Source organism: Perca flavescens, chromosome 13 (genome assembly GCF_004354835.1).
Source record: "Perca flavescens isolate YP-PL-M2 chromosome 13, PFLA_1.0, whole genome shotgun sequence".
In the NCBI taxonomy this organism is placed as follows: Eukaryota; Metazoa; Chordata; class Actinopteri; order Perciformes; family Percidae; genus Perca; species Perca flavescens.
This window is the reverse complement of record NC_041343.1, coordinates 7068001-7095304: the sequence shown is the minus strand read 5'-3', so window position 1 is coordinate 7095304 and position 27304 is coordinate 7068001. Positions and strand designations below refer to the sequence as shown.

Here is a 27304-nt window from a genome sequence, read left to right as displayed (position 1 = left end):
CACAAATTTATTTAGCAAACATCTTCCGGTTGCATATACAAATCATTCAGAGAAATGCATGAATACAAATATATACATACACATGTATACATACGCATACACACACACACACACACACACACTGCATATACAAACAAATCCTCATCTACAGATCATCTCGATAAAGAGCTTTTTTCCTCTTCTCCCTGGCTTTCTCAAGATAATTGGCTAATTTATGTTTCACATGTGCAGCCATCTCAGTCTCTGAGAATCATCCATATTTACCAAATCAATCTCTGCTTTTATCTTTTGTCTACGAAACAAAAAAAATCGCACTGTTCACAATAAAAAGAACAGTAGAAAACAAAATGGAACTCATTTTCTATATCATTCAAACAACACATGGGGCAGATCCTTTTCTTCTATTCTACATTAACATATCGTCCTGTTTCAACAGTCAAAGATAACACACCAAATCTCAACTGAGCACATAGAGATCTTTGCCTTTTTGACAAATTATATACAATATAATTCTCTGTGCCATATTGCGGTTTTATCATCACAAAAACACGCAATTTTGGCTTAGCCCATATATCATCGGCCCATTGCTCTTTGTCTTTAGCAAACACAGATTCTTTGAACAAACCAATATTCAGCTTTTCATTATTAATAAACAACTCCCCAAACCCATATTTACAAAACAGTTTGCATATGTCGTTAGACCAAGGACCAAAATGTGTTTATACCAGAGAAATATTTTCCTCGTCAACCCATTTGCGTCCATATCTAGTAAACGATTCCATAACTGGGCCGTACATATCTTCCAACGAGCCTCACATGATTCCCATCCCATGTCTCCCACTATCGCCAATGTTGGAGCATATTTGTACACACACAAAAAATATCTTATGGCACTATTTTGCACTAATTCACAATTAGATATATCTCTAAGCCCTCTAACCCCCACAATATAATCAAGTATAAGGCACACACAAGCTTGCTTTTACCAATTATTCCTCCCAAAGCTCTACGTGCTGAATAAGCAACAACCTTAACACCTATTCTGAAATTCATATGTTCATCAATATAGAAACCTAGATATTTATAGGAGTCTACAAAGTTCATCTTGTGTGACCCAATTTTAAACTCATAGATACGGCGTTTAGTTAAAGGTTTTCTAAAGTGAATTATTTCCGTTTTCTTTCTATTGATAAACAGTCTCCACTTATTACACCAATCATCAATATAGGATAGCATCCGCTGCATATTATCTTCAGAGGGTGACAGTAAAACAATGTCATTGGCGTACAGAAGAATACTTATACTCATTTAATTTCCACATCTTATCCCACAATTCAATGCTTTAATTTCCTTTGCCAAATCATTTATATGAATTGCAAATGAAGTGGGGGACAAAGCATCACCCTGTTTTACCCCTGATGATGTTGGGAACCAGTTTGTATTGAGTTCATTAAATCTAACACATGCTATGGGCTTGTGATAAACATACTTCAGAGCCCAATAAAGATTTCCATTTACCCCGTGCTCAATAAGTTTATAGGCTAACAGATCCCTATTGATCATATCAAAAGCTTTCTGAAAGTCAATAAAGCACAAATATGTAGACTTATTTTCACTTATTCTTTTAGTTATAATTGTAGACGATACAAAAATGTTCTTCCACGAGGAGCTGTTCTTTCTTTAGGTACAACATGAGCCTCTCATTAAGTATTGTAGAATACAGCTTATAAACTGTGCTCACAAACTAATCCCTCTATAATTAAAAGGCACCCTCTGATCCTCATTTTGGGATTTTGGTATCTGATTAATAATATATTTAAGCCACATAGATGGTATTTTGCCGGATTCATAACACCATTTAAATAAATCACACAAAATATCAAATAGTTTGGGTGATTTTAGCATTTCATTTGAGATATTTTCAGCCCCCGTCGCTTTTCCCAATTTAGCTTTATTAATGGCCATTTGAACTTCTTTTGTAATACTCTTAAGATCCTCATTTATCCAATATTCCCCTTTTAAAATATGGTCCTCTATTACATTTTTCCTCTGACATATGTCCTCGTTATTCCCCCCGTCAAAGTCAAAAGTCTCACTAGAGAAAAGACTTTTAAAGTCTCCCACCTATTGATTACATCAGACAGTCCAGTCACTAAATTACCATGGTACCCCAGCACTTCCATGGGTATTTTCCAACTACGCCTTGGCCCTAATTTATTAATTTCTGCCCAAAATCTCTTAGGGTCAGATGTTTGGATTCTCTTCAAGTTTAATACATGTCCTCTTTGATAATGTCTTTTGTAGAATCAGTATCTTTTAACAAACCTATTCTGACTATTCTTGAAGGTTTCTAAGTTTCTTCTTTTCTATATAATTATTTGAGCAGTTCAAAAACATATTTTCTGCTTTACGCATAGACTGCCACAGTTCTTTTAACTCTTTGTTCCAATTAGGTTTCGTAATCAATGGCTTTCTTATAAAGGTATAGTTGTCTCCAGCAAAGTAAAATCCTTCTAACTTTCCTTTTTGTGGATGAATTTTGTAAACTCTCCTGATAAGCTACATGACAATGAGCCTCAGTCTTTATAAAAAAAAATGTAACCACAGTAAAGAATGATCTGGGACTCTGCTTCTTTCTCCAATCAAATCCATACAATTTGCCATTTTAATTAATTGATTTGGAACTAACACTTTAAAAGAGTCCCATATTTGTAGGCAGTCATATAGAACAAGTATATAGTCAACCGTGTGTGTGTGTGTGTGTGTGTGTGTGTGTGTGTGTGTGTTTTGTCAGACCAAAGTCCTGCTCAGTTCATGGGGCTGGATTCCCAACATATGGTATTTTCTCAGTGGGAGACCAGCAGACATAAGCACATAATGACAGGAAGGGATGAGTTCAGCTTTAAGTCCCTGATAGCAGAGAGAGTCTCCCCTGTCTACATGTCAGCATATTCCCCTCTCTACCCTACCCCAACACCCAGGGATAACTTCTCCATCCTTTTAAGAGCACTCCCTGTGCAGTGCTAACTAAGACATCTGACTGGCACAATTGGGACTTTCCCACTATGTTGAAAGGAAAAGTCCTCTTTGTTCCAGCTCAGAGGCAGATGGACAGGCTGTTTGGACGCCTCCGCTCCTGTTTGATATTTCAGTTTAACAAGGCACAGAGGTGGCATCTGTGGGATGGGATCATAGACCCAGACCCAGCGTCATCAGCCATCTACAAGAGTTACTAACTGTAAACGCTGCTGGCTACATGAATGGCCATTTTCAATGATGGGAAGAATGCATTGCCTGTTGCAGAGCCAAAGAACAACAGTCTCTTGAGGTAAAATTAACTAAGCAATGGACCCCCCTTTAATCCCACCACCCTTTATTGTTTTTTTCACCCAGATAGACCTATAATATGATATGTATTATGGATATAAGGCTGTTGTAAGCTTGACCGTGCTTTGTTGGCTTGAGAGTGTTTGTTTGTTCGCAGTGTCTTTAACACCTTTGCTTTTTAGACTCTGTTGGTAATGGATTATGTGGAATAAATCGCCTGTTCCTGTCTAACACCATGTTTGTCTTTTTCTCCTGTCTTTAACAGATTCCCTTTGTACCCCAGAGGAGAGCGCTTTCATTTTGAATATGGTGTCTACTTACTCAACAAGAACATTGCCCAGGTATGAACAGACAAACCGTGCACCAGTGTTTGCAACTAATTTGTCAATGGCTACTTATTCTGACAAATTTTTTAGAGTGAAAAAGTGTGGATTAATTCTAGCGTAGCATTTATTTATTTTTTTATCCTGTTATCCTATAGTCAAAGATTTTTACAGAGGGGATCTACAGTGACTACAAACCAAGATTTGTTTTGGAACCAGTACATTCTCTGAACAATACACTGGTGGGGAAACCACAGTTAAAAGCACAAAGTTAATACTGTATACCTGTCATTCTAAAGTGCTTCTCCCGCTTCTTGCATTAGTAAATGTGTAACTTTAAAGGCTGGCAATAATGAAGAGGCCAAGTTCCTACTGAAGACATACGTCTTTAGAAACGGGTCACAAATATATAGTTTGGTTTATAAAAAAAAAAAAAAAAGCAAAATAATTTCCTAAAACAGCTGGACCCTATAGTTTCTTAGCAAGGCTTACAGGAGTAAACCGTGCATTTGTTGGGGACTATTTTCAGCTGCAGATTTGGTGTTCTTGTTAGTATCTATACAGCAGCAGGAGGTGCTTGTGGGACAGACTCAAAACTACTATTACTACTACTATTACAGTTTCCATGTTAATTGTAAATTAAGGAACGTGTCACTCAGTGAAACATTGATGTGTTTTTTTCCATGCGAGTGGCATGGTTATATGGATGGCGGGCGGGCGGGCGGTCGGTCAGGCCACCTCTTTGGTCCGGACTGACATAAAAAAAAATTGTGATGAATTGGCACAGCATTTAGTCCAGTACCTAACTAGTTGATGACCAAATACCTGCAAAACTAAGGAAATACCCATCAGCTGTACATACAGTACAGGCCAAAAGTTTGGACACACCTTCTCATTCAACGTGTTTCTTTATTTTCATGACTATTTACATTACAGATTCTCACTGAAGGCATCAAAACTATGAATGAACACATATGGAATTATGTACTTAACAAAAAAGTGTGAAATAACTGAAAACATGTCTTATATTTTAGATTCTTTAAATTAGTCCTTTGGCTTTTTTTGGTAACTCTGCAAACCCTTGGTGTTCTCTCAATGAGCTTCATGAGGTAGTCACCTGAAATGGTTTTCACTTCATAGGTGTGCTTTGTCAGGGTTAATTAGTGGAATTTTTCCCCTTATTAATAAAAAAAGCAAAGGGTGGCTACTTTGAAGAATCTAAAATATAAGACATGTTTTCAGTTATTTCACACTTTTTTGTTAAGTACATAATTCGATATGTGTTGATTCATAGTTTTGATGCCTTCAGTGAGAATCTACAATGTAAATAGTCATGAAACGCATTGAATGAGAAGGTGTGTCCAAACTTTTGGCCTGTACTGTAGTTTTAGGAGGTAATGAACAAATGTTAGCATGCTAAACTAAGCTAGTAAACATGATAGTAATTTTAGATGCTTCGCATCAGCATGTTGGTATTGTCATTGTGAGCATGTTATCATGCTAACAACAGCATGTAGCTCAAAGCACCGCTATGCTTACTACAGCCTCACACAGTGACTATCATCGCTCTAGAGTGTTGTTAATGAGGCCTTGGCTACACAGGCAACACTAATTATAGAATCAGTTCATTGTTGGTTTTGGTATATTCATGGGATTTGTTGAAAAGAAAAATATGAATATCCCCAGACTTGTCCTTTGATGGAGCAGATAGTCACAACATGAAATGTGTCTGTGTGTGCAGGTGACATTTGGTAAACAAGTTGAATTAATGCTCTAAATTGGTTTCTCTTCTCTCCCCATCTTTCATTAACACAAACACCTTAGGGGAGGGCTGAACTCCTGATCTATCTCTGCTTATTAAAGTACACCTAATGTGTTGACCTGCGTTACTCCCTTCATTCATCCCGTTAGACATATACCACTGGCTTATAACAATTTGCATTCCATTCCCTGTTTTCGACCACATTCGGGCGGGAATGAAGGGCCTCTCCGCTGAATAAGACTGGGCAATTAGCGCTAGCAGGTGGCTGACTTCAAACCACTGCGCTTTGGGAGGTTTCAGTTCTAATGCCAGACCACACTCTGCTAGCCAATATCCAAGTCTGCCATCTTCCCACCAGATTTCAAGGATACAAAAATAAGCCAGATAAGAAAACATTTTAGATAGCAAATGAAAATAAGTGCTCTGTGAAACCACCAAAGGGAACGACAAAGTGGCCTGTTGTGTTTTGGAAGCCATTATTCAAAGTACTGTAGTGAACATTGTTAGCTCAGTGTACGTTTTAAACGGCAAACTTTAATCTGACACTCATTCCATCACGTCAAGTCAATTTTATTTAAATAGCCCAATATCGAAATTACAAATTTGCCTCAAGGGGCTTTACAATTTGTTCAGCACATGACACCACCCCCTTAATGGGAAAAAAAATAGAGGACCCCTCAGGAAGAGCAAAAGAGGAGGAATCCCTCATCCAGGACGGACAGACAAGAAATAGATGTTGTACAGCATAGACCAACATAGTAAAATGACAGTATGGGCAACCAGGATTGTAAACATGTCTGGGCATAGATTATTGCTTGCCGATCTAAGCACTCTGAATAACTCTCAGGACTGAACCCACACACACACGTTAGATTCTCCCAAATATTCACGGGCATGCATTTGCACCATTGTGACTTCAAACAGACACCTGGCAAAGGTTTTGTAGTAAAGCTCAACGATTTTTTTATACTGCTCATATATCCCATAGCTGTATTTGTTGGGGACTATTTTCAGCTGCAGAATTGGTGTGCTTGTGAGTATTTATACGGCGGCGGGATGATGCATGTGGGCCCAAAAACCCAAAATACTATTACAATGCCATTGTTATTTATTTATATATATATATATATATATATATATATATATATATATATATATATATATATATATATATATATAATTACTGTCTGCACCAGAGACCATTTAAATGTGCATGACACTATGTAATTTTTTTCATATGTAGGACATCAAAGCCACACATCATGATCTAAGATTTTGTATACTCATGAACCTAAAGTCATTCGATGGAGCATTGCATGCTCACCCTTGCTGAAAGTTTAATTTGACTACTGATAGAAGGCACATGTTTAAAGAGAAATTTTCTTAATCTGACTCAGCTTCTTAGCAATAAAATAAAATAATATTTCTGAATTTGTGGTGTGAAAATGGTGCAGTGATGGAGAGAGGACTTTTCTGCTATTCAAGAATGGAAGACATTATTTTTATATATATATATATATATATATATATATATATTCTTTTTTTAAAGCAATCCAATCCACTGCAGATATAAAATGAGATCTAGACAGCAGAATGTTTTCACCTGTGTGAAACCAATGCAGAAAGAATGAAGCTATTTGAAACCAGATGTAAACCATCTGCTGTAACATGGGTTGGCTCATGGGAGGAGTGCATGATAACTTTGTAAGAGCAGTCTGTGGAATGATAGATTAATAAATGACAGCATGATGTCTGTGGCTTATTCTGTCAGTGACAGAAGGGGCACACGGCAAACTGAATGTAGCCCATGCACATAGGAATAAACATGTTGTTCATTGTACTACACCTTATGACAACCATAGATATGAAAACACTTCTTTTTCATATTGTCACTTAAGCTAACGTGCTCTGTTTTGAACAGCTTGGGGCATCAGTAGTTTAACAGGATAGCAGCTTTCATTGGAAACCCTGTCTCATGCAGACCATGTGTGCCTGGCTACTTCAGGATGAGTTATTATGTTGACTCTAAAACAAAGTAACAGTGCTACATGGGTAGTCCTGCTCCATATGAGAGTGATATTAGACCATAGTTTTAAAACTGAAGCAGTCATAAACATTTCAAAGTCGATAAAGTTATTTTTTCATTTCTGTAACTTGTCTTTAATGGTCGCCTTTTGTTGAGCCAGGTGTGTTCTGCAGCCACTGCACAGCTTGTTCGATGTCTGGCTCCCTGATACAAAGCAGAGGGCTGATTTCACAGCAGAGCCGTCTCATTGGCTGATTGGCTGGTTTGCCGACCCACTAGAGCCTTGGTGGGAGACTTTAGCTGCCCATCTCTTATTAAATTGCCCTGTGTGGCTGTGTTTGAAAGTGATACAGGGACGCTGGCGAAGGATCAGGGTCAGAGCAGGTCGACCCTGCTTTGATGTGGCAGAGGGAGACGTTTGCTTTTATCAGGCCTCATGTCCTGAGGCCATGGGCAAGGCAGGGTGGCTGTTTGGAGCACCCTGGATGTAGAGTGGTAACACACTCCCATGTTGCCACCTCCGGTTAATTTATTTGACAAAGACAAGTTAAGAAAGGCTTTATGGAAATTCAGTCATTCTCACTAGCTCCTTCCCATTTCTTGTGCAATCAGCAAATATTGCGAAATCTGCAATGCCTGAGTGACTTATGTTTATGTCGAGTGTTATCATGCATACTTTCTCTCTGGTCCCAGTTGAACTGATACCAGAATGTGAATTAAAGACAATGTGTTTTTCTCTCAGCTAACTTGTTAAATGCATGGCATCTGGGTGGCTGCGGCTTTTGCTTGAAGCAGTCGGCCACAGGTATGTAGCTGGGCCTGAAGTGCCCATCCACAGGGGGACACACATGTTAAACCTGCCATTCCTCCATTCACAGAGACAAATTAGCCAAGTTAGTGTGGCTGACTCCAAAGGAAAGGCACACCATATGTTGCTTTTACTTACTCTGTGTTCTCCACTAGGTTACGTTGTTGTGAAACCGGCATGTGGGGCTGATTAGATGACAACTGATGCTATACAAAATCTCTAGGTTTTTTAAGGAGGAGGGGTGGGCACAACAATTAGCTCTCAGTCACTAAGCTTGGCGTATCATATTTTGTGGGCCCGAGGCACAGGAAACCTAGTATTGGGAATTAAAACAGCAAATCTGTTGGCACAACCAGGTCACCTCTGGGTTCACCTTTATTTTTGTCTACTGGGGAAAGTCGCCAGCAGTCTCCCACCTTTCAAGTCTCTGGGCAATTGCACACCATGACTTGCAGGCAGGGTGCCATTCTGGTGGTCTGAAGCATACGTCAGAGCGCCTGTGGCCATTAAGAGTGGCAACTGTGGCTCCATAAAACACGGCAATGACTCATGGGGGAGCCTACTGTGTTTAGTGGTTAGTGGAGGTGGCAGCAAGCGGAACAGGAGCTGGTTGGCTGGGGTTATTCATTTTGAAGCTGTTTGGAAAGGTTGTAGGCGCTCTAGCAAAACTAAGTTTTGCTTCAAAATGACAAAAATAATGAGCAAGAGTTAGTGTTTTCCACAGGTTGACTTAATTAATGGAAGTGGTAGATATGGAGGGGTGTTTATGGCGTTGTTTTGTACATTACTAAATATTTACATGTATTAGGCTGATAAATCCAGACTTAATGAATACAGATGTAAATGAATACTATGAAACAAATTTCATTATATCACAGCCTATCGGGCATGATGCATTATTAACTCATTCTCACCTACAGCTAGTTCATCAGCACAGTAAAGTCTGCGGTGAACAGGCAGCATTGTTTGCATTATAAATCATGTTAAACGGGGTTAAACATAAAAAAAGCAAGGTTAGATGCAAGAAAAGGCCAAACTCAGAATGTTGTGGTTACATGGTATTATGATCCACCGGCACTAATGTCAACCTTACAAGGAGACCTGGTTTCGAGATAATCTAACAAGAGAAATTGTTCTTGTCCTCCACTGACACCACTGAAACCGAGGTTTAAACCTAACATAAGTCTCACTGATGCGTACCTGGAAAAAAGAGCTGACTGGAGAGCGGTCTCTGTGTGCTATTTTAAAAAGAGAATATGGAAATATACTGTATGTGTCATTAGGTTTGGTGGGTTGACTGTAAGCAAACCCATTCACCTTCTCTTCTGTTCTTTGCACTCTTTTTCTCATCCATGTCATCTTTGTTCATTTGACATATTCCAAAGTCGAGGTCCTTCCTTTAGCCCTGCGCCACTGTGACATCTCATAACTCCAGTCAAAAGAGATAACGACAGTCTTGGCACAGCCCTTGGCGGCCATTAGCTCATGTGATTGTGCTTGAATAAAAACCATATGACCCAAGCAAAGACGTGCAAAAAAGGGAACATTACAGCTCCCTTGCACCTCATAACTCCTCTCCATTTCAGATCGAGTTGTCAAGAATGTTCAAATTTCCCAATTAAAACTGTCTCCGCTGCTTACCTTCTTTCCTCTGTTTTGTATTGCGAATGTTGGAGATGTTGTGGACTACAACAGGATTTTGTGAAATGAGTTGACTCTATAGTGAAACAATGGGCGTACCACGTTCGCACACAAACTCAAGTTTTTCCACATTTGACATTCCTGTAAGCAGCTGTGTGTTTACTCTGTCGATCCACAAGCCCGTGAATCAGAAATGGCTGTGTACAGTAAGCGATTGTGTAATAGTTAGATATCAAAACATGTGCTTCAGTCTTCGTAGTGTTGTCTAGGACTGTTCTTGGTTTCTTTTGCTAAATATTTTGCAAACTTTCCTTCAATTGTAATTAATTTTTACGGTGTTATACCAAACAGGATTGCATGTGTCTGACCCCATATCCTGAAACTACATCTTGTAAGAGTCCTTCCTGGGGGGCAAAAAAGATCATAGCTGACAAGGATCTATTATTCGATGTCCAAGGCATTGGTCATATCTGCGGTATTTATCACCATTTATTTACTCCTCCATTGCTTGCATTCCTCCAAATGAGAGTAGACACTGGAGCTTCAGCCTATTTCCCAGCACAATCTTTCTGAGAATTGGAACATTTTTAGACCAAACTATTCCAGGTTTCCCTCCGAAGCCTGTTGGTCTGTCTCTCCATGTCCGACTAGGGCTTGCGGTTTGTGACTCACTTCTCGGTGCGTCCCAGAGAACGTTCCAGAAAAATAAAAGGAAAGAAAAACAGGCGATGACATCTTCACTGTCCACTGTCCAAACAGACTCCTCAATGTTCAGAATGTATAATGCAGCCCACTGTACGCTGTTTGTTTACCTGAACCCTGGACCACGGCTCCCCAGGCTCTGCCACCATCTCTTCCAGACAGCGCCTGGAAGTAATCAGGCCATTTCAACTGCCTGCTGCCACTCATTGTCTTCATCCTTCCATAACAGCCACATCCGTTTTCCATTTTACAGGGATTGATATGATAAAACACATAATGGGCAGGACAGGCATCAGAAAATGTAGTGCCAAGTCAACGTAATATGTAATATACGTCACAACACACTCACAGGAGGAAAGAAGGAATGAGGCACCAAGTTAGGTTTTCTTTTAGGCCAAGCCTTAAACGTTTTATGTTTTTGCTTTAGCCTGGTGAGGAATAACCTGAATCTGTATGCTCTGAGCATCCTTTCCCACATGGCCACATGCTGTACAAATATTGGATAATCACCCCCTTACATGTAATAGAGGATAAGTTATGGACCCTAAATCTGACAATGTGTTTTGCATTTGAACACCATTAAGGTGCCACTTCAAACAAGATCTCTGTGCTCCGCTGACAGTTAAAAGCACTTCATTAGTGTACTTTATTTATCACATTTCAAGCAAGAAATTATTTTTGGCAGGTTATAAGTGGGTTAAGTTGAGAGCGGTGTGGGTTGCTTTGTGAGATTGCTAACAGCATGACATGAGACGGTAGGCTGAAGGCTGTCTGCTCTCTCCCTCCGGTGATTGATGCACAGGGAGAAGAGGGGAGTCACTGTTTTCATGGTGCTAGTCTTAAGAGCTGTCAAAAGGTTGTAGTCTGAAGCCTGCGGTGCTCTGTTGTCTCATTTGGATCGTACATTGTATGCATTGAACAGACAAGATCTGAATATTAGTGTGATGATAGGGGTGTATGTTTGCATCTAATAGTGCAGATTATAGGAGAATTCTCCTCAAACGTGATAGTGTTTTTTTTATTTGCTCTATAACTGCTGTATACGTTTCTATTTTTGTTTAGATTTTGCTGATGTTTTGAAAAAATTAAACATGAACTTGGAGCAACCTGTGATTCATGTGTCTTGGCCCAATCCGAGCAAGAGATGTTTGAGTAGAAGCTTGACCAGCTTTGTGCACTGCTTCAGGAAGAATGGCTACTGAGAAATTATATTTAGATAAGAACAGTTTTTCTGCTCTGAAGAAACTGCCTAGGAAAAAAAAAGAGTAGTATAGTGATCCTGTGGCTCTCTGAAACTCCTTGTTCAAACTACCTATTAACCAAACCCAGGCCTTAAAGTACATGCCCATTGGTTTTCATAGACTTCCTGTGTGGTCCCTGTTTTCCATCACAAACTTTTGTTGTTAGCTACTGCTCGCAGCCAAGTGCCACTCATTGGCCAGAGCGAGTTGTTGGTGGCACCCTTTTTACAACCAGAAGTGGGAGAACCCTCTTCTGTAAACCGATATTTTCCATATACTGCTGAATCAGGGAGATTGTGGAAAGGCGCTAGTGCGTCTCAAGTGCTGTTCTTGCAAAGCTTTAATTGCCCTTGCAGGTCCCGTGTTTGACAAGAAATAAGAGTGGAAGTAGTTGATGGTCCAGTCCTGACCAGTACAATAGAGAGAGTGGTCTTTGTAGTACGTCAGCTTGACGTCGGCCAGAAGTTGCGATTTACAAGCAGCCCTCAGACCGCAGTTGTAAGCATATGTCACCGTTGTGTGGTTTCCAGTTCTGGGCGTAGGTGCGTAGCGAAGGCCGTTAGTGTGCTGCGATTATGCCTGAGCTCCAGGGTTTTATGGGAATTCCTCTGGACAGCCACCTATGACTTTATGAAACACTCAAATCGTCTAATTGAATTTCCACATTGTGTGGTTGGTAGTTCCAGGGTTGTCCATCACCGCAAAGAGGTACCAGAGGAGCTAGTTCCACTAAATATAATGATAAAAGTAAATGTTAATCCTGTGTGTGTGTGTGTGTGTGTGTGTGTGTGTGTGTGTGTGAGTGTGAGAGAGCGAGAGAGTGTGAGTGATTGGAGAGACTCACATGTGCCAAAGTATTAAATTTTTGTTGGTTATTTAAGCCTTGACCAAAGTTTGGGGTCTTTAGGTAGTCAAGTCAAGCCACAATGTTATGTAATTTGCAGAGATTGATGAGGGCGAAGACGTCATAGGGCAGAGAGGGACCCGTAGTGATAGTATATTTTATCATATAACATCAGAATGAATAGGTGGACATCCAGAAATGATACATTTAGTGGCATTTTTAATTAGCTTGAATCGCCTTTTATAATCAATCAGTGCTTTGCGGTCATGTTATCATCATCTCAGTATATCTCCTTCCCACAGGTCGGACTGTGGGTTTTACTGGCGAAATGTTCTGAAAACCTGGGGGTTTGCTGTGATTCTGGGTGTTTGGAAAGTGTTGGCTGCTCTGCTCCATCATTTACTTAATAGTGCGTCTGCAGTTTCCAGCTGGTTTGAATTTGGAGCTGAGGCCTGTTTGTTCGTTGTCTGCTCTCCTGTTGTCTCATGCATACCACTCTGCTTCAGCACCGAGGCCTTCTCTGAAGTCCCTTCACTTACACACAACTCCTCTGTCTCAACTCCACTTCATGTTTCTATGGTAATATCTAAAAATGTTGGCTTAGGTTGGAAGGAAACTAACTGCTCAGTAGATAAAAGGAAAGAGAAAACCCCATCAGACAGCCCATTGCAAGTTAAATAAGTGCTTTAGTCTTCGCTGGAGGTTATATCTCTTCCTTTTGATCAAAGTTATGTCATTGTGTGTTCAAATATCTACAGCTTTTGGATTATTCGGTTTTTCTCTTGGTGAGGCAGAGGGAAACTGGACCAAGGCACACAAACATAATAATTCTCTCTGCTTGCGGTCTGTTTCGATCTGCCCAAGCTCAGCTCCTTGGCCCTCCACCAACTTGTCCTAAGAATGGAGAGGGCAGAGACCAAATATAGTTGATGTCAGCAAGTTTAGAAAAACTTAATTTTCTTGTTAATTTATCAAACCCTGTGTGCTGTCATGTGGGTGTTTGGGAGTAGAAGTATTCAATCATGAGCGCAGGCCTTGCAGCTCTTAGAATTAAACAATGCTGGCCTCATCTGGTCAGTATTCGAAAGAAATGACAGCCGTCCTGGCTCTGTGTTACTCCTTCTATCTGGTGCCGTTCCTGCTTCCATGTGGATTTCATTACAGCCCTTTGACTCTGGCCAATCGGCAGCTTTTCATCTGATGTACACAGCGGCTCTGGACCACAGAGTTCTTTTAGTGGCGCTCATCATCGAGCTAAGAGAGTCAGCGTCTCTTTGCCCTAATTTGGTTTCATCGAGTTGATGTCAGCATTAGTCTCTTTCTTTATATGTCAGTCGCTCCAACACTCCTGTCCGTCAAATAAAGTCTCACCTCATTAGGCTAGTGTCTCTCTATCCGCCCTGATGTCAGCCTCCATTACTCTGCCAGGAGGAGAGGATATGGGTGGGGTGTCCCTGCTGTCATGTCATCCTCTGTGCCATCCAGCCACAGCTTTCTCTTTATTAATGAAGCGTCTGTGATGAGCCCAGGCCTGTTGTCCCAGGGGCCAAATAATCGTTTTATGGTTATTGGAGAAAGGGGGCTAAGTGGCTCATGAAAGCAGCTGTTAAATAAACACCAGCTCAAGTTTAAAAAAAAAAAAAAAAAAAAAAAAAAGGAGGCTGCAAGACAACAGGGCTCCTTTTTTCTTTTCCTTTGAGAATAATTATTGTAAGCTGTTTTCTCTGAATCCGAATAACTTTTATTTCCAAGTTATTAGCTGTATGAACAATGTTACTTTGTTTGTGTGGTCCTGAGACGAGTAACACAATGCATAGCACGTACTGATACCTACAGTATTGGCCTATATCACGTGTCAAATCCGGCCCCTCGCAGATTATTAACAATACATTTTGGCCCACCTAGTTTTTGTCACTTTTCCTGACGTTTTTGGACACATTTCCAACATTTTTGTCACTTTTTTCCTATGATGGCTGACAAACTTTTTCCTGACTTCTTTAGGACTTCATTTCGACCAAACTGTAAGTGAGAAGACTATATGACACATGCAATAAGACAGTCAAAGATATTTGACTTTTTTGATTAAATAAAAGCATGAAGTTGAGTTTGACACCCCTGGCCTATATGGTGCAAAAACATACAATATCTAATATATAGAGCTCAACAGTCCCGCCCCTCCTCTGAGAGACCTTGGGTTCCAAAAGTAAATTTTGCCATTCATTTCTCCCATTGGGAAAATCCATAAGCATACAACATATCATTTTGAGTGAAAAAACGAACAGAAAATCCCCAAAAAATGTCAAAGGTACAAGACTGTGGACATATTTTCATTATCGAGCGAAGGAACTACTCATCCCATAAACCAGCGTGCACCACTGAATAAAGGAAGCTACGTTAGTTTAGGTAACAGCTAATTTGGCTAACTGCTAGCTGGGACAGCATGTAAATAACCGTTAAAATATATAAACACTTTTTTTTTTTTCTTTTTTCAACCAAAGAAAGTCTCAGTTCGCCGTAGGTTTGTCATATGACCACTTAGTTTTGTGTGAAACCGCTCAGTGGACTACATCTCCTGTCTCACACAATCTACGTCACCTAGCTTGATGCTCGGCTTGCTCGCTAGCTAGCTAGCTTAGCTCTGTTCCACAACACATGTAACGTTATCTTAACTGAGGTGTTTTATCCAGTCAAGTGTTTTCAGCAGATAAGCAAAAGAACAAGCGAGATCCTCTGCTCATTAGAGTCACGTTACATTTCCGGTACAATACAAACAGACATTGTAGCTTCAGCGAGACATCATCCATGAGACATTGAAGTGTGAAGTCTTTCTAATTACGTATTTTCACTGTCTTATACTTTAGCAGTTTAACAACAAACTGAGACTTTCTTTGGTTGAAAAATAATGGTTTAAATTGATGAACATCATATAACGGGATCAAAAAATAATTATTATCTCTCCATTGACTCTCGTTCAGATTTTTTCCGAATTAAGGTCCCATGGACCGGAAGTAGAAGGGCGAGACTTTGGCTCTCTATATCCTCGTAAAACAGGATTATCATTGTGGTCATGCGCATGACTGATCGTGCAGGCAGCTCCCGGCCGGTCCCCCTCCTCACCAGCATGAGTTCCACCAATCGGATGCATCACTGTGGGATTGTTCAGGATTATGGGTAATGGAGTACTTATCCAAGACATCGCGAATAAAAGACATTTATCTCAAAACAAGGTTGGTGCCCCATGAACTTTTTGCGTCTATGTGAGCATATACAATCGCTGAGTATTGTTGTAGCTGGTTTTAAGTCTACCATCGATGGTTACAATTTTATGGTTTATAGGCTACTAGAAATTGCATTGTATTTTTACTTCCGGAACCTGCTGTGGGCGGGACTGTTGAGCTCTATAGTGAAAGAATAGTAGAGATTTGGCCATGCATATTCATATACTAATTCAGTATCAACATTAGCATAGAAAGCTGCCTTTGGAACTGTGGACATTTATAAAATTATTTGAACTAAGCAGTAGTTAATTGGATTGAATCTCACAGGAAAACCACTGCTGAGTGTGTGAAGTCAAAGGCACTGCTCAAATGTTGGTTCCAGTTGCACGTGAGCTTATATCACAGAATTTAGATTCAGTTTGATTGCATCTCAACTGTTTTGTTTGTTGTTACGCTCCAGATTGTTACTCACCCATTATGACGCCAAGCAGGCATCTCGTAGGTTTTAGTGGACAAATTATTGCCAATACAGTTGTCGTCCCCATGGCAACGGACCCTTTTTTAAGTTTTAAATGTCTCGGCCAAGTCGTTGGCTTGTGCGTTTCAGAGCAATTAGGATGCCGTCCACAGAAACTGCATCCAACTACAAATATAAACACAAATGCGCATGCTGTAATTATATTATGTCAGCTCATGTGTTTTGGCTTTTATGTGTTTGGAGCCTTAGCCTCGCAACCGTTAGACTGTCAGAGTGAAGCAGTTTGGGGCAGAAAGTTATTCTCGAGTGGTGGAGAGTATTGCTTTGAGAACCCATCAGCCAGAGAAGTCCACCTGTCAGCAGCAGTGACATAATTCATCTCCTCCATCCGTGTTGACTAGGCTTTTCTCCACTTGACAACCTCAGCCAGTCTGTACCAATTCACCAGTCTGTAGAACAAGGAGTTAGGCTCAATAAATCCAACTGATGAGAGGAGCTGTGTGAACGGTGTTTGTGTAGATTGGTTTTGTATCATTTCAGTTTTAGTTTGTCAAATTTCATTATTGCATCTGATATATTTGAGCTTCTGGCTTTTTTAATGTCACTGATGAGATGACCGATGCTGATCTTTCTGAAAGCTACAAGTGTTTGGTTCTTATAAAATGGCAGTTATAGGAGAGCCGGATTGACTCGTATTTCACTTCAACCTTCATTTCAATTCAGCGGTGGCCTTCTTCCAGCTCATTAGAGAGTTAGAAGCTGCACGTTTAACCTCACACTCTTTCCCTCATGTTGAATTAATGGAACAACCCACATAGTTGGCTACCAAAAGTGTGGAGAAAAAAAAAACCAAAAAAACTTGACCACACAATAGCTATTTGTTTCTTTTCCATCAGTCTGTTTCTGCCTCTCCTCAAGCCTTAATCGTATTAGGTTCCTTGAGAATTGGGTCACATTTTTGAAAAGTCCAGCATATGTATTTATTTATTATGAAAACCTGCAGCTGTTTTTAAATTTGAGTTGGACACATAACATGGAGCTTCACAGTTACATCAAACATGCAATCTTTATTAGGAGAAAGCAATATTACTGAATGTGTTGTTGTCATTTGACTGTAATGCAATTTCAAATGAAAGGTAATAATATGTATTCCGTTCATTATATTAAAATATTACAGTTCAAGTTCAATTTTTTTGTCTGACTGTAACAAATGGAGGCTGGCTGCAGCTGGAGAGGAAGTGCAGCAAATGAATATAATCATTGTATCCTAGGCAAACAAATTAAGAGCTGTGTGCTGGTATTATTGAGCATAAAGTCGAGCCGGTTTGAACTCTGGACAGCACTCAGTCCGAAGACATTGTGAGCCTGGATCCGCCAGTCTAATCACAGATTACACCCCTTTATCTGATCTAAAACAAAGCCGCAAAGTATTGCATTGCTTTTCTAGGTAGGATCAAATATTGTATATAGTAAATTGTCCCCGATTCCAATCAGCCATTCACTATGATAAAATCATTTTGTATTGGACTAGGATTACTAAAAGTGCAGCCCATTGGCAGTGCTAAAAAAAAAAGAGAGTTTTAACAACCTTTAACACTATGCAGGGTCACAGTTGAACAAACCCAGATGAGCAGAGAATGCTCCAGGCTCTCCAAAGTTAACCGGACACGGCCTATACTCCTCCCATACTGTGACAGGTTTCAGTTTGATACTTGGAGCCAGTAAAAAAAAATCAAAGCCAAGAGTTCTTTTTCCTCTCTTTTGTTTATTGAGCAGTTGCTGCTTTTTAATTTTTTAACCCCTTTCTTAAGAAATCATTTTCATCGCTCTATTTGCTGAACATATGCACTGGATTTTACTGCATAATTTGTTTACAGTTAAATTTGTGACTCAGAGTCTACAGTATGACTGGAGATATGAGTTAACAAGCTGAGTCATTACTGTTCTCTCCTTTAGGCAAAGTAGCACTCAACCATCTTACAGTGTAATATCACTTTTTTCCATCACTGAAATCCAGTTTGGGGCAACACAATTTAGTTTGGTCAAGTGTGTATCTAAAATCAATGTGAACTGGTGTATACCTTTTATACCACATTTTACATAAGCTGTTCTTTTCTGTGTTATTATTAAGCATTATGTGGACTTAACCAGTGGCTCCTGGATAGCTGACCGCAATCTCGGATCTGTTCTACAAGACCTCAAGACATTGCTGATCTGTCAGCTTACAACTAGGATGCCTGCTAATACTTAATATGTTCATGACCGTATCCTGATGGCTCTGTCGGGCTCCCACACAAACACACATATACACAGATACACACAAAAAACAAAAATCTTTCAAAATCTGCAGTATGTCCTGTGTGCACAAATCAGTGCATTTAAACCTTGTGTTGACTTCGGGTCACATTGACCCGTTTTAAATTTTTGTTTTATATCAGAAAATATGGGACTTAGAAATAAGTGCTGAAAATGTGCAGAAGAAAAATGTAACAATTTAAAACGTTGGAAAAAGCAAAAACAAACTTTGAAAAAAAGGCGTCAAAAACATTGAGAACGAAAAAGTGTATTTTTTAAGATTGACGGGAAGACAACACAAGGGTTAAACGTATATTATATTATACGTACATTGCATGCGATACACATAGCCAAATCCTTCACCATGTGGATATATTAAATACCTCTCGTTTTATAATTTATACTACTTTCCTCACCAACCTAAATTCCTCCACAGAGCATTTTGATGTTGCATATTTTATCCTGGTAGAATAGCAGCACGATCTGTCAGGAAATCCCTTTGAACTCTGTATAATATTGGAAGTCTGAGCTTTAATCTAGGGCTCTCTGGTTACTGTTTTGATATGGCATGTAGTTGGCCAGTTAGTTGAACTGTAGGCCAGACATGGTCATTTTACTGTCATCAAGGTTGTATTCATACTTGACAAATTGTTTTTACCTCGTTAGCTGAAAGCGGTTTACAATGTTATTTGCCAGATGCAAATGTTTGCTATTTTTATGTAGCGAGGACTATTGAGAAACAACCAAACTATATCCCAGATCCGTTATTATTCATTCTTCATTTCTTGTTATGGCTCACTCACACTTTTGACTTGTTAAAATAACTCCAGACATTTGGATAAGTAGCTCTCAACAAGCATAACTGTGAAAGCAATCCATTTGAAAGTTAGTAACTGAGACAGATGAAGAGGAATGTACACAGTATGCCAGCCCAGGCTCTCCCTGTGACCTCCAGTCCAGTGGTAATACTAAAAGAAAATCTCAGTCGCAAATCCATCCACAAAATAAAGAGGAAACGAAAAGAAAATAATATGCCCATTCACTAAGAGTGGAAGGGAGAGGAATTGTGGGCAGCATGAAGCCAGGATAGGCACCTGCCCACAAACCATATATTCATCTCTGGCCTACTATTTTCCTAGGGGCCTTGTAGAAACACAACACACACATAAAAAAAGATTTCCCTTGTAAAATACCACAACACTTTTATTCCAAATAATAAAATGAGTGTGATCAGACTGGCTAAATTAAAATAATGTTTTAATGACTATATTTGGCAGCTTTATTTAAAAGGCGTACCACAACTAGGGCTGTTGTGTTGATTGAGGAATTCTTTCCTCCTAATAATGTATCTTTCCAGTCCGAGGAGTAGACGTTAGACACAGGCTATCCTCCATTTGACTGCAGCCACCCATCACATGTCTTGTGCCTTTCACTGTTTCACTGCCACCCCTTTGCCATTCCGACCACAAACGTTTGTGGCTTTTCCTCAGGAACAAGCTCCGTGTGCTTTGAATGGGAATCTTCAAAGCATTGAATTAGCATATTCTCCTAGGTGTGTGCCTCAGCCAGGCACCAGGAGTCCTTCTTGTGAGAGCTGCCATGGAGGTTTGATGATGGTCCAGCATGCCAATTCTGCTAACAGGAAGTTGACCTCAGTGTTGTGACTTCACAAACAAGGGTCAGCCTCTGTGGCCGCTGGGTTACTTTACAGCAGTAGCTCGGCTCGGATTAGATCTGGAACCTGGGATTAGACTTTAAGGATGGTGGCTTGTCCAATGCTGTAGGTGTCAGTGTAGCACACAACACTCATTGGCCTCCTGTGCTGACCAGCCCATACATAGACTAAATAACCACATCATGAAGGGGTTTCATTAAGACTGTAGGCATGGCAGTACCCACCTCCCACCCTCCCTGCAGTGATTGGGGTCAGAGGAGACTAACATTGGTCTCTTGTCACCGGTGGTCTCCCTAACTGAATTTCCTATTCATCTCACACAGCCTTTCCCGTAATTATGTAAATCTGTTGACCGAATTTGGCGGCAATATGATACTCCGCAAAGTGTAACAACAAGTAATGCGGCGGAAGAATCTGGTTTGAATTAGGGCTGCATTTGAATCCGACTCAGGCCCAGTGAATGCACCACACCTGTATTAGATTACTGCAGTGTGGAGGAGACAGAATGGAGAGAGCAAAAGGAGCAGAGTTAAAGGATGTTAAATGAAGTGGAAGAACTTAGAGTATGCAATATTAAAAACGGTTTTATTACACGCTTGTCTGAAATGGCAACAGGGACAGGAACTAGAAAGAATATTACATTTCAGTTATGTTGAGGTGCTTAAACATATAGTATGAACCATGCGGCCAGGCAGTTCCCATGGACACAAGTGTTAAGTTTGCTTTGGTTCTTAAACATCTTACAGTGATAAGGCCGCGGCTAAAGTTAATAACTTAGTCAAACACCATAATCTTCAACATACTGCTCCCCTGTCTGCTATCTAATCGTCTAGAGGTGTGGATATGTTTATGAAAGTGAAAAGGACTTTAAGGCCTTGCACATCTTGAGAGGACTCTGAAAGGCAATTATTGTCAAAGTTGCAATGAGGGCAGTTTTTCTAGGCCTATAGCACAAAATCTTCCTGGTAGAAGTAGTAAAGCTGACCAGCAATTTTACCAAATTTTAGGCTTTTAGAAATCCCTCTTCAACTTGGAACACAAACCAAAGGACACCTTTTTACTAGACATTTAATTGAAGCTCTGCTTTAAGTATCTTTCTCACATGCCTGAACAAGATAATTGTGAATATTAGATTTGAGTGCTTTAGAACAGTGACAGGTCTCCATAAGCTGAGCTACGGACCTTTTTAGATGATAGAGGCTGATAAAAGCCATAAAGTATTAACCCATGACTTTCATTCAACACAGAAACAGTCCTGTTGCAACTCTTCAAATTCATTTTGAAAGTTCTCACACTTCCTCATACACTCAGGGCTGCTCAGCAGAAGAATGGTCTTTGATTGCTACAACCTGAAAGTGTTCTTTATCTGTTTCCAACAACCACTTAATCTCGTATCTAAAAAATATTTTAGTTTGAATTTGAATTCTATCATAAACAAACTAGAGCAGGCGTATTTATATTGCCAGTATGGTTGATTTAATTACTGTGAATGTAACTGCAATTAATTCAGTTAAGGCCTGGACTGCTGACATCAGTTATTCTTTTTTATCGCTTGTGTTGACACGTTTCAGGAATTGACGGGAACACTTAATCAACCATTCAACATTTAATATTGACATAAAATCTGATAATGACTTGAAAGACTTGATCCGACTTCTGTCCAATCAGTGCAAAATACACACTGTTCTGGCAGAGGAAGTCTTGTATCATTGGTGGACTCCATTGATTCAGCTCTACTCCTTTTTATCTGCGTGTTTAATTTGAGATTTAATTTAAGAGATCCAATACAGAACAGTTGGTTTTCTTCCTCTGAACATTTTAATGAAAATAAACTGAATACAGACGAAATAATAATGCACTTCTTTGTTGATCCTTCTTTTCTCTTTCTGTATGCCCTTTCGAAACGTTTGAAGCTGGGCCATTTGGATGAACAATAATTTCTCAAACCATTTGGCCACTCGGTGGCCCGAGTTATTATGTTGAAGTGTCAACATTTCAGTATGGCATTTTCTGGCCAGTCGACATCCAATGTAACTAAGTGGAAACGTTACAATATGAAATGATTATTGCGATCTTAACTCAAAATTGAACATGGAAAATAAAGAAATACTTTGCAAGTCATGTATGAGACGGCGGAGATTCTTCACGCTATGACTATGTGGGAAGATAATTTCTATGGTAAGCAAACGCCTGTGGTGTTTATGAATCCAGATTCCCAGTTTGGCTTAAAGACTGGATGATGATGACCGTGGCATGTATTCAAAGCCAGAAAACGGCTCTGAGTTGAAGGGAAGTGAATTTCTGTTGTGAATGAATTATATGACTTTAGCCAGACTCAAACAACGTTTCAGCCCTGCTCTGTATATTTATTGAGACACATGAAAGGCTGCAGTGATTAATCAAGCTGGAATACATATTCAACGCTGTACCACATGATTTTTGAGGTTTTGAGCATCCATTGCTCCATGTGAGGCATTACCTACCGTTCTCACACAAAGCTGCAAATGTAAAACCTAAAAACAGCAGGTCAGCGAATGACAACAAAGGATAGGTATAAATACACATCAAATGAAAACATTAAGGAGCAATGAGAAGGAACAGTATATTTTCATATTCTTGTTCTTCTGTAAAACATCTTTACAACCGTTCTTTCACTTCATCTCCCAGCCTCCATCTGCAGCCGCTTTGTCTCGGCCATTTTGTACGCATCCTGGTCAACATTTCACCGTAACGTATTTAGTGGATGAGTGAAGGCTGTACAGAGGGAGTTTCATTATGTGCCCAAGATAAGCCAGATGGGCGGAATCATTATAGCACTGCTGCCAACATAATCAACCATTTCAAATCCACCAGTGAGCTAGAAAGAGCTTCTCAGAGGTGGGGGGGGATCATATCTAATATTTAGTTTTGGAGACAACACAAGGCCATATACATGCTGATAAGACCAGAAAGTACAATCTTACACTATATTTCCATAGAGCCTTTTATATATCACAACTATGGACAACAACAGTGGTTCTGGGTGTATTTCTTAACCCCCAAACATAGCTGTTTTGGCTATATGTGCCTAGGTAAATGTTTCAGTATGCACGCACGTTTTCAACCTTCTCAAGAATGAATGTTTTTGCAATTGGTTCCCAGCATTTCTCTTACAGCTGCTTTAGATGAGACATGGACCAAACTGATGGTTGCCTCATCTCTCACACTCCTTTATTCCAAATTAAGGTTAAGGGGGACAAGAACTTTATTTCTTAATGATACTTCCTCAAAGTCATGACTCAAAGCCAATTTTATTAATTACCTGTAAGGTTAACATATTTCATGTATCTGAATATTAGCAACACAACTAAATTAATTTAAATATGTCCTTGTTGAAACAAAGAACCTGTGGAGAGATTGTTTGGCACAAAGCTTTTTTTGTTAATTCTATCCAGTGCTCATGCACTGGACTTTCGTGCAAAATGAACATAACGTGCAAGTATCAGAACGTAAAGCGTCGTCCGAATGATGACTTATGTTATTAAATATTGTCTTTATCCCGTTTGGCTGCTTGTTATTCGAAATTGCGATAGAAATCAAAAAAAAAATATATATATATATATATATATATATATATATATATATATATATATATATATATGCAATAGGCAAGGCAATTTTATTTGTATAGCACAGTTCAGCAGCAATGCAATTCAAAGTGCTTTACACAAGACATAAAGACACAGTCAAAAAAAATTCATACAAATTGGTAACAGATAAAAAGCAGTTAAATAGACATATCTATAGACACTAGACATTTTATATCGTTTAAACGATATGTGTCGTCACATCGCACAGCCCTAGTGGAAAGTACAGTTCAAGTGAGATGGTAAAGATCAGTTGCCATGGTAACTACCTCGTTTTCACTTTCTGTTTCAGCTGCAACAAAAAGTTGTATTCATCTTGTTCAAAGTGATAGTCATACATACTTCTGTTATATTGTTGGGTTAAAGTAAATACACTGTATAACACAAAAACTTGTGAGGTCTGGTTTTGCAGCTTGGCCACAAAAGATAACGCCAGTGTTGTAATTCTTCTGGACGAGTCAAACTGTTTATTGAAACATCAAAACAATAGATCAGACATAAAATCTCTGTACATGTAAATATAGTGTTGTAATGTACGTTGTAACTAACCATATCGGCCCACTGAGGTGAATGGCGTGTTTATTTCCTCAAAGCTGGACTTCAAAAAGTTGGCAACAACAGATCTGTTGGCAAACAGAAAACAACGACCCTGAGCTTATGTGTGGCTCACAGGGCTGTAAACAAAGGTTTAAGATAATTGGATCGATTTGCCACTGTGTGAGTTGGTTATAAGAAAACAAAGAGACGTAATTAGAGAATTAAAACAGGAACATGCATAAATAAATTTAACGACCACAATAATGAAGGGAGTAAAAGTTCACCTGCCGCAAAGTTGGCGCTTGCAGTCTAGTGTGAAGGAATCATCTGCAGGCAAATTCTTGGCTAGAGTTGCTTAATCATGAAACGAACACGAACTTTGTGTGGGGTGTGTGGTTTTCATGAGCCAGTCAAACGGACACCATAGATGCCCAAAAACCGCTCTCACAAGCCAAGAAACAGTTGGATATTTCTTTTTGCAAGTCTCACTCGAAAATTTCATGTATTTAAATCTTCGACGAATGGCCCATGACCTTACCACCCATATAAATAAAAATAAAAGTGAATGCAGCATTGGTAATAGTATGGTACGTGAAAATCCAACTATTATTAATAGTTTTCACTGTTTCACTGGGCTCATTAGCAACATGCGTCAGATTTGAATAATAATAAGATTTGAGTAATTGAGCACATTTGGTTTTGACTACTGTACTTGTGTGTGTTTTTAACTTCCACAATCTAGTTAGTTGATTGTGCAGTTGGAAAGACCACTTTGTTTGACGTACAGGTCACTGAAACACTGTTAGCTTTGGCTTAATAATTAACAGTCCAGCATGCAGACTTTAAAGCACTTCCTGGCCCGATCAGTAGAAATTATGGTAGAAGTGACAGGAACGCTTCCACTAAGCTGTGACAAATTAGTCCGCACAAATGTTCATAATTTGTTGCAGGATATTTTATTATGCCATGGTGTCTTTCAGCTCTTCTAATGTTTGTTTTTACAGCTTGTTATTTATTCACTGGTATGTCATCTTAACCAGAAGAGACGCAGCCCTGAAATATTGTCAGTGGCAGGTCGTCTCCCATAGCTCCAGTTCTTTACACATACGGTTTATGTATGGAGACTGTGTCAACCTCACGCTCTCTGCTGAAGTATCCTGTCCAAGGTTTGACCAGAGGGATGGTGGAGGGAGGAACACCTGGTTAGCCCCTCTTTAACAAGCTGTCACAGGACCTAATGAGCTCCCTGATTATCTTCCCCAGGGAGTATGTAAAACCTATGTCCTCTGTAAAATAACCATTTCTATTTTTACCCCAGTGGACAAAACCCTGCTGATTATAAATCACTGGGTAATTGTCCACGATGCAGGTCAGACATGCACAGAATACTCCAGAGTCTGATTTGGAGACTTTTAACCTATTGACACATGAAACGCAAACACTCTTGATGAAAATATCCTGCGTCCTGGAGTTCCGTCCACGGGTCAATCTCCAGTGACGACGGAAGACCACTTGTCATACAATGCCAATACCGCGCAACAGTTACACTGTTGGGATGTCTGCGCTGACAAGTGGCTCCTATAATGACCTCATAGAATAAAAGGCGGGGAGGGGAGGGGGTGCTTTGTTACCTGGGCCACCCTTCTACACCACATCATCAGCAATCAACCTCAAAATTCTCTGCAGCCCGCCCACATTTGTGGTCCAACGTGAGAGTGATTAGTACTGACAAACCCAGGGAAACAGTAATACGTGGCATAAGCCAGGCTGTGTTTGTTTAGCCTCTGTACAGAGCTCAGGGCAAACAAGCAGGTTTTGCCAAATGATGGGTGGCATGTACTGTAAACTGACTGGTTCCTGCCGGCTCGAGTCAGTTTGAGCGTGTGTTTATGTGTGGTCGGGGCTCCAGTGGATTGGCAGGCTGGGACTGTATACACTGCTGCATTCTTTGGGCTGTTACTTTATCTTTGAGATGGATGAGGATGAGTCCCCATATTCTCAGATGTGACGGGTCAGTTGCACTCATCCTCTAAACTCTCACACAGACTCATACCAAACCTTGCAATCATACCAACTGATTACCCACTGCTGCCGAGTCTCCACAGCCCTGAGTGGGTTTTGTAGAATAGCTAAACAGGAAAGGGGAGTGTCCAGACACAAAGGTGTGAGCAGCGATGGGGAGACCTGGCCAGATCTGTTTCACTATGTCATCATGTGAAAGGCCCTACCCCACCCACCTCCACCCCCCCCACCCATCAACTCCTCTCCCCTTTCAGCCGTTCTCAATGGGCCCTGGGAATTTCTCACCACGATCTGGTTAGCCCCATTACAAAGAACCCCGTGGCCAGCAGCTTTGAAAGCACTCTTCCATGCACATAGGCGCAAGCACGCAAAGGACTCCAGCAGCATTCATCACAATGATGGATGAAAGGGAAACTACAAATGACAAGCTGTCGTAAGTGGATTGATCCTGAGCAATTTGTATGATCTGGTCTGGAGCTGTTGACATATGGAGATTGTTTCTTGTTGCCGTGTTTGTGTAAAAATTCTCTGTGATACTCACTTTACTGGTTTGTGGAAATAATTCACCAGTTTTCGTTTTCGTTCCGTGCGACAGAAATGAATTTGCTGTGCTTTTTTTTTTTATTTATTTTTTTCTTCACTGCATGTAAAGTACACACATTGCCTCATATCAGTTACAACACACTCCCAAAGACCAGTTTGGGTTCACAGACCAGAATCTAAACCTCCGCGCTCAGCTGTTTGTTTCCATCCTACAGTCAAAACCTTCATGGCGCCGA

General features: G+C 40.0%; 1 protein-coding gene across 1 annotated transcript in view; it reads left to right on the top strand.

The window, feature by feature from the left end:
• The window catches only part of uvrag (UV radiation resistance associated gene), a 111174-nt gene that overhangs the window by 67215 nt on the left and 16655 nt on the right, over nucleotides 1-27304 (top strand). The window contains exon 13 of the mRNA XM_028596170.1: nucleotides 3593-3668. Within this exon, the coding sequence (XP_028451971.1) occupies nucleotides 3593-3668 (76 nt within the window). The remainder of the gene's footprint in view (nucleotides 1-3592; nucleotides 3669-27304) is intronic.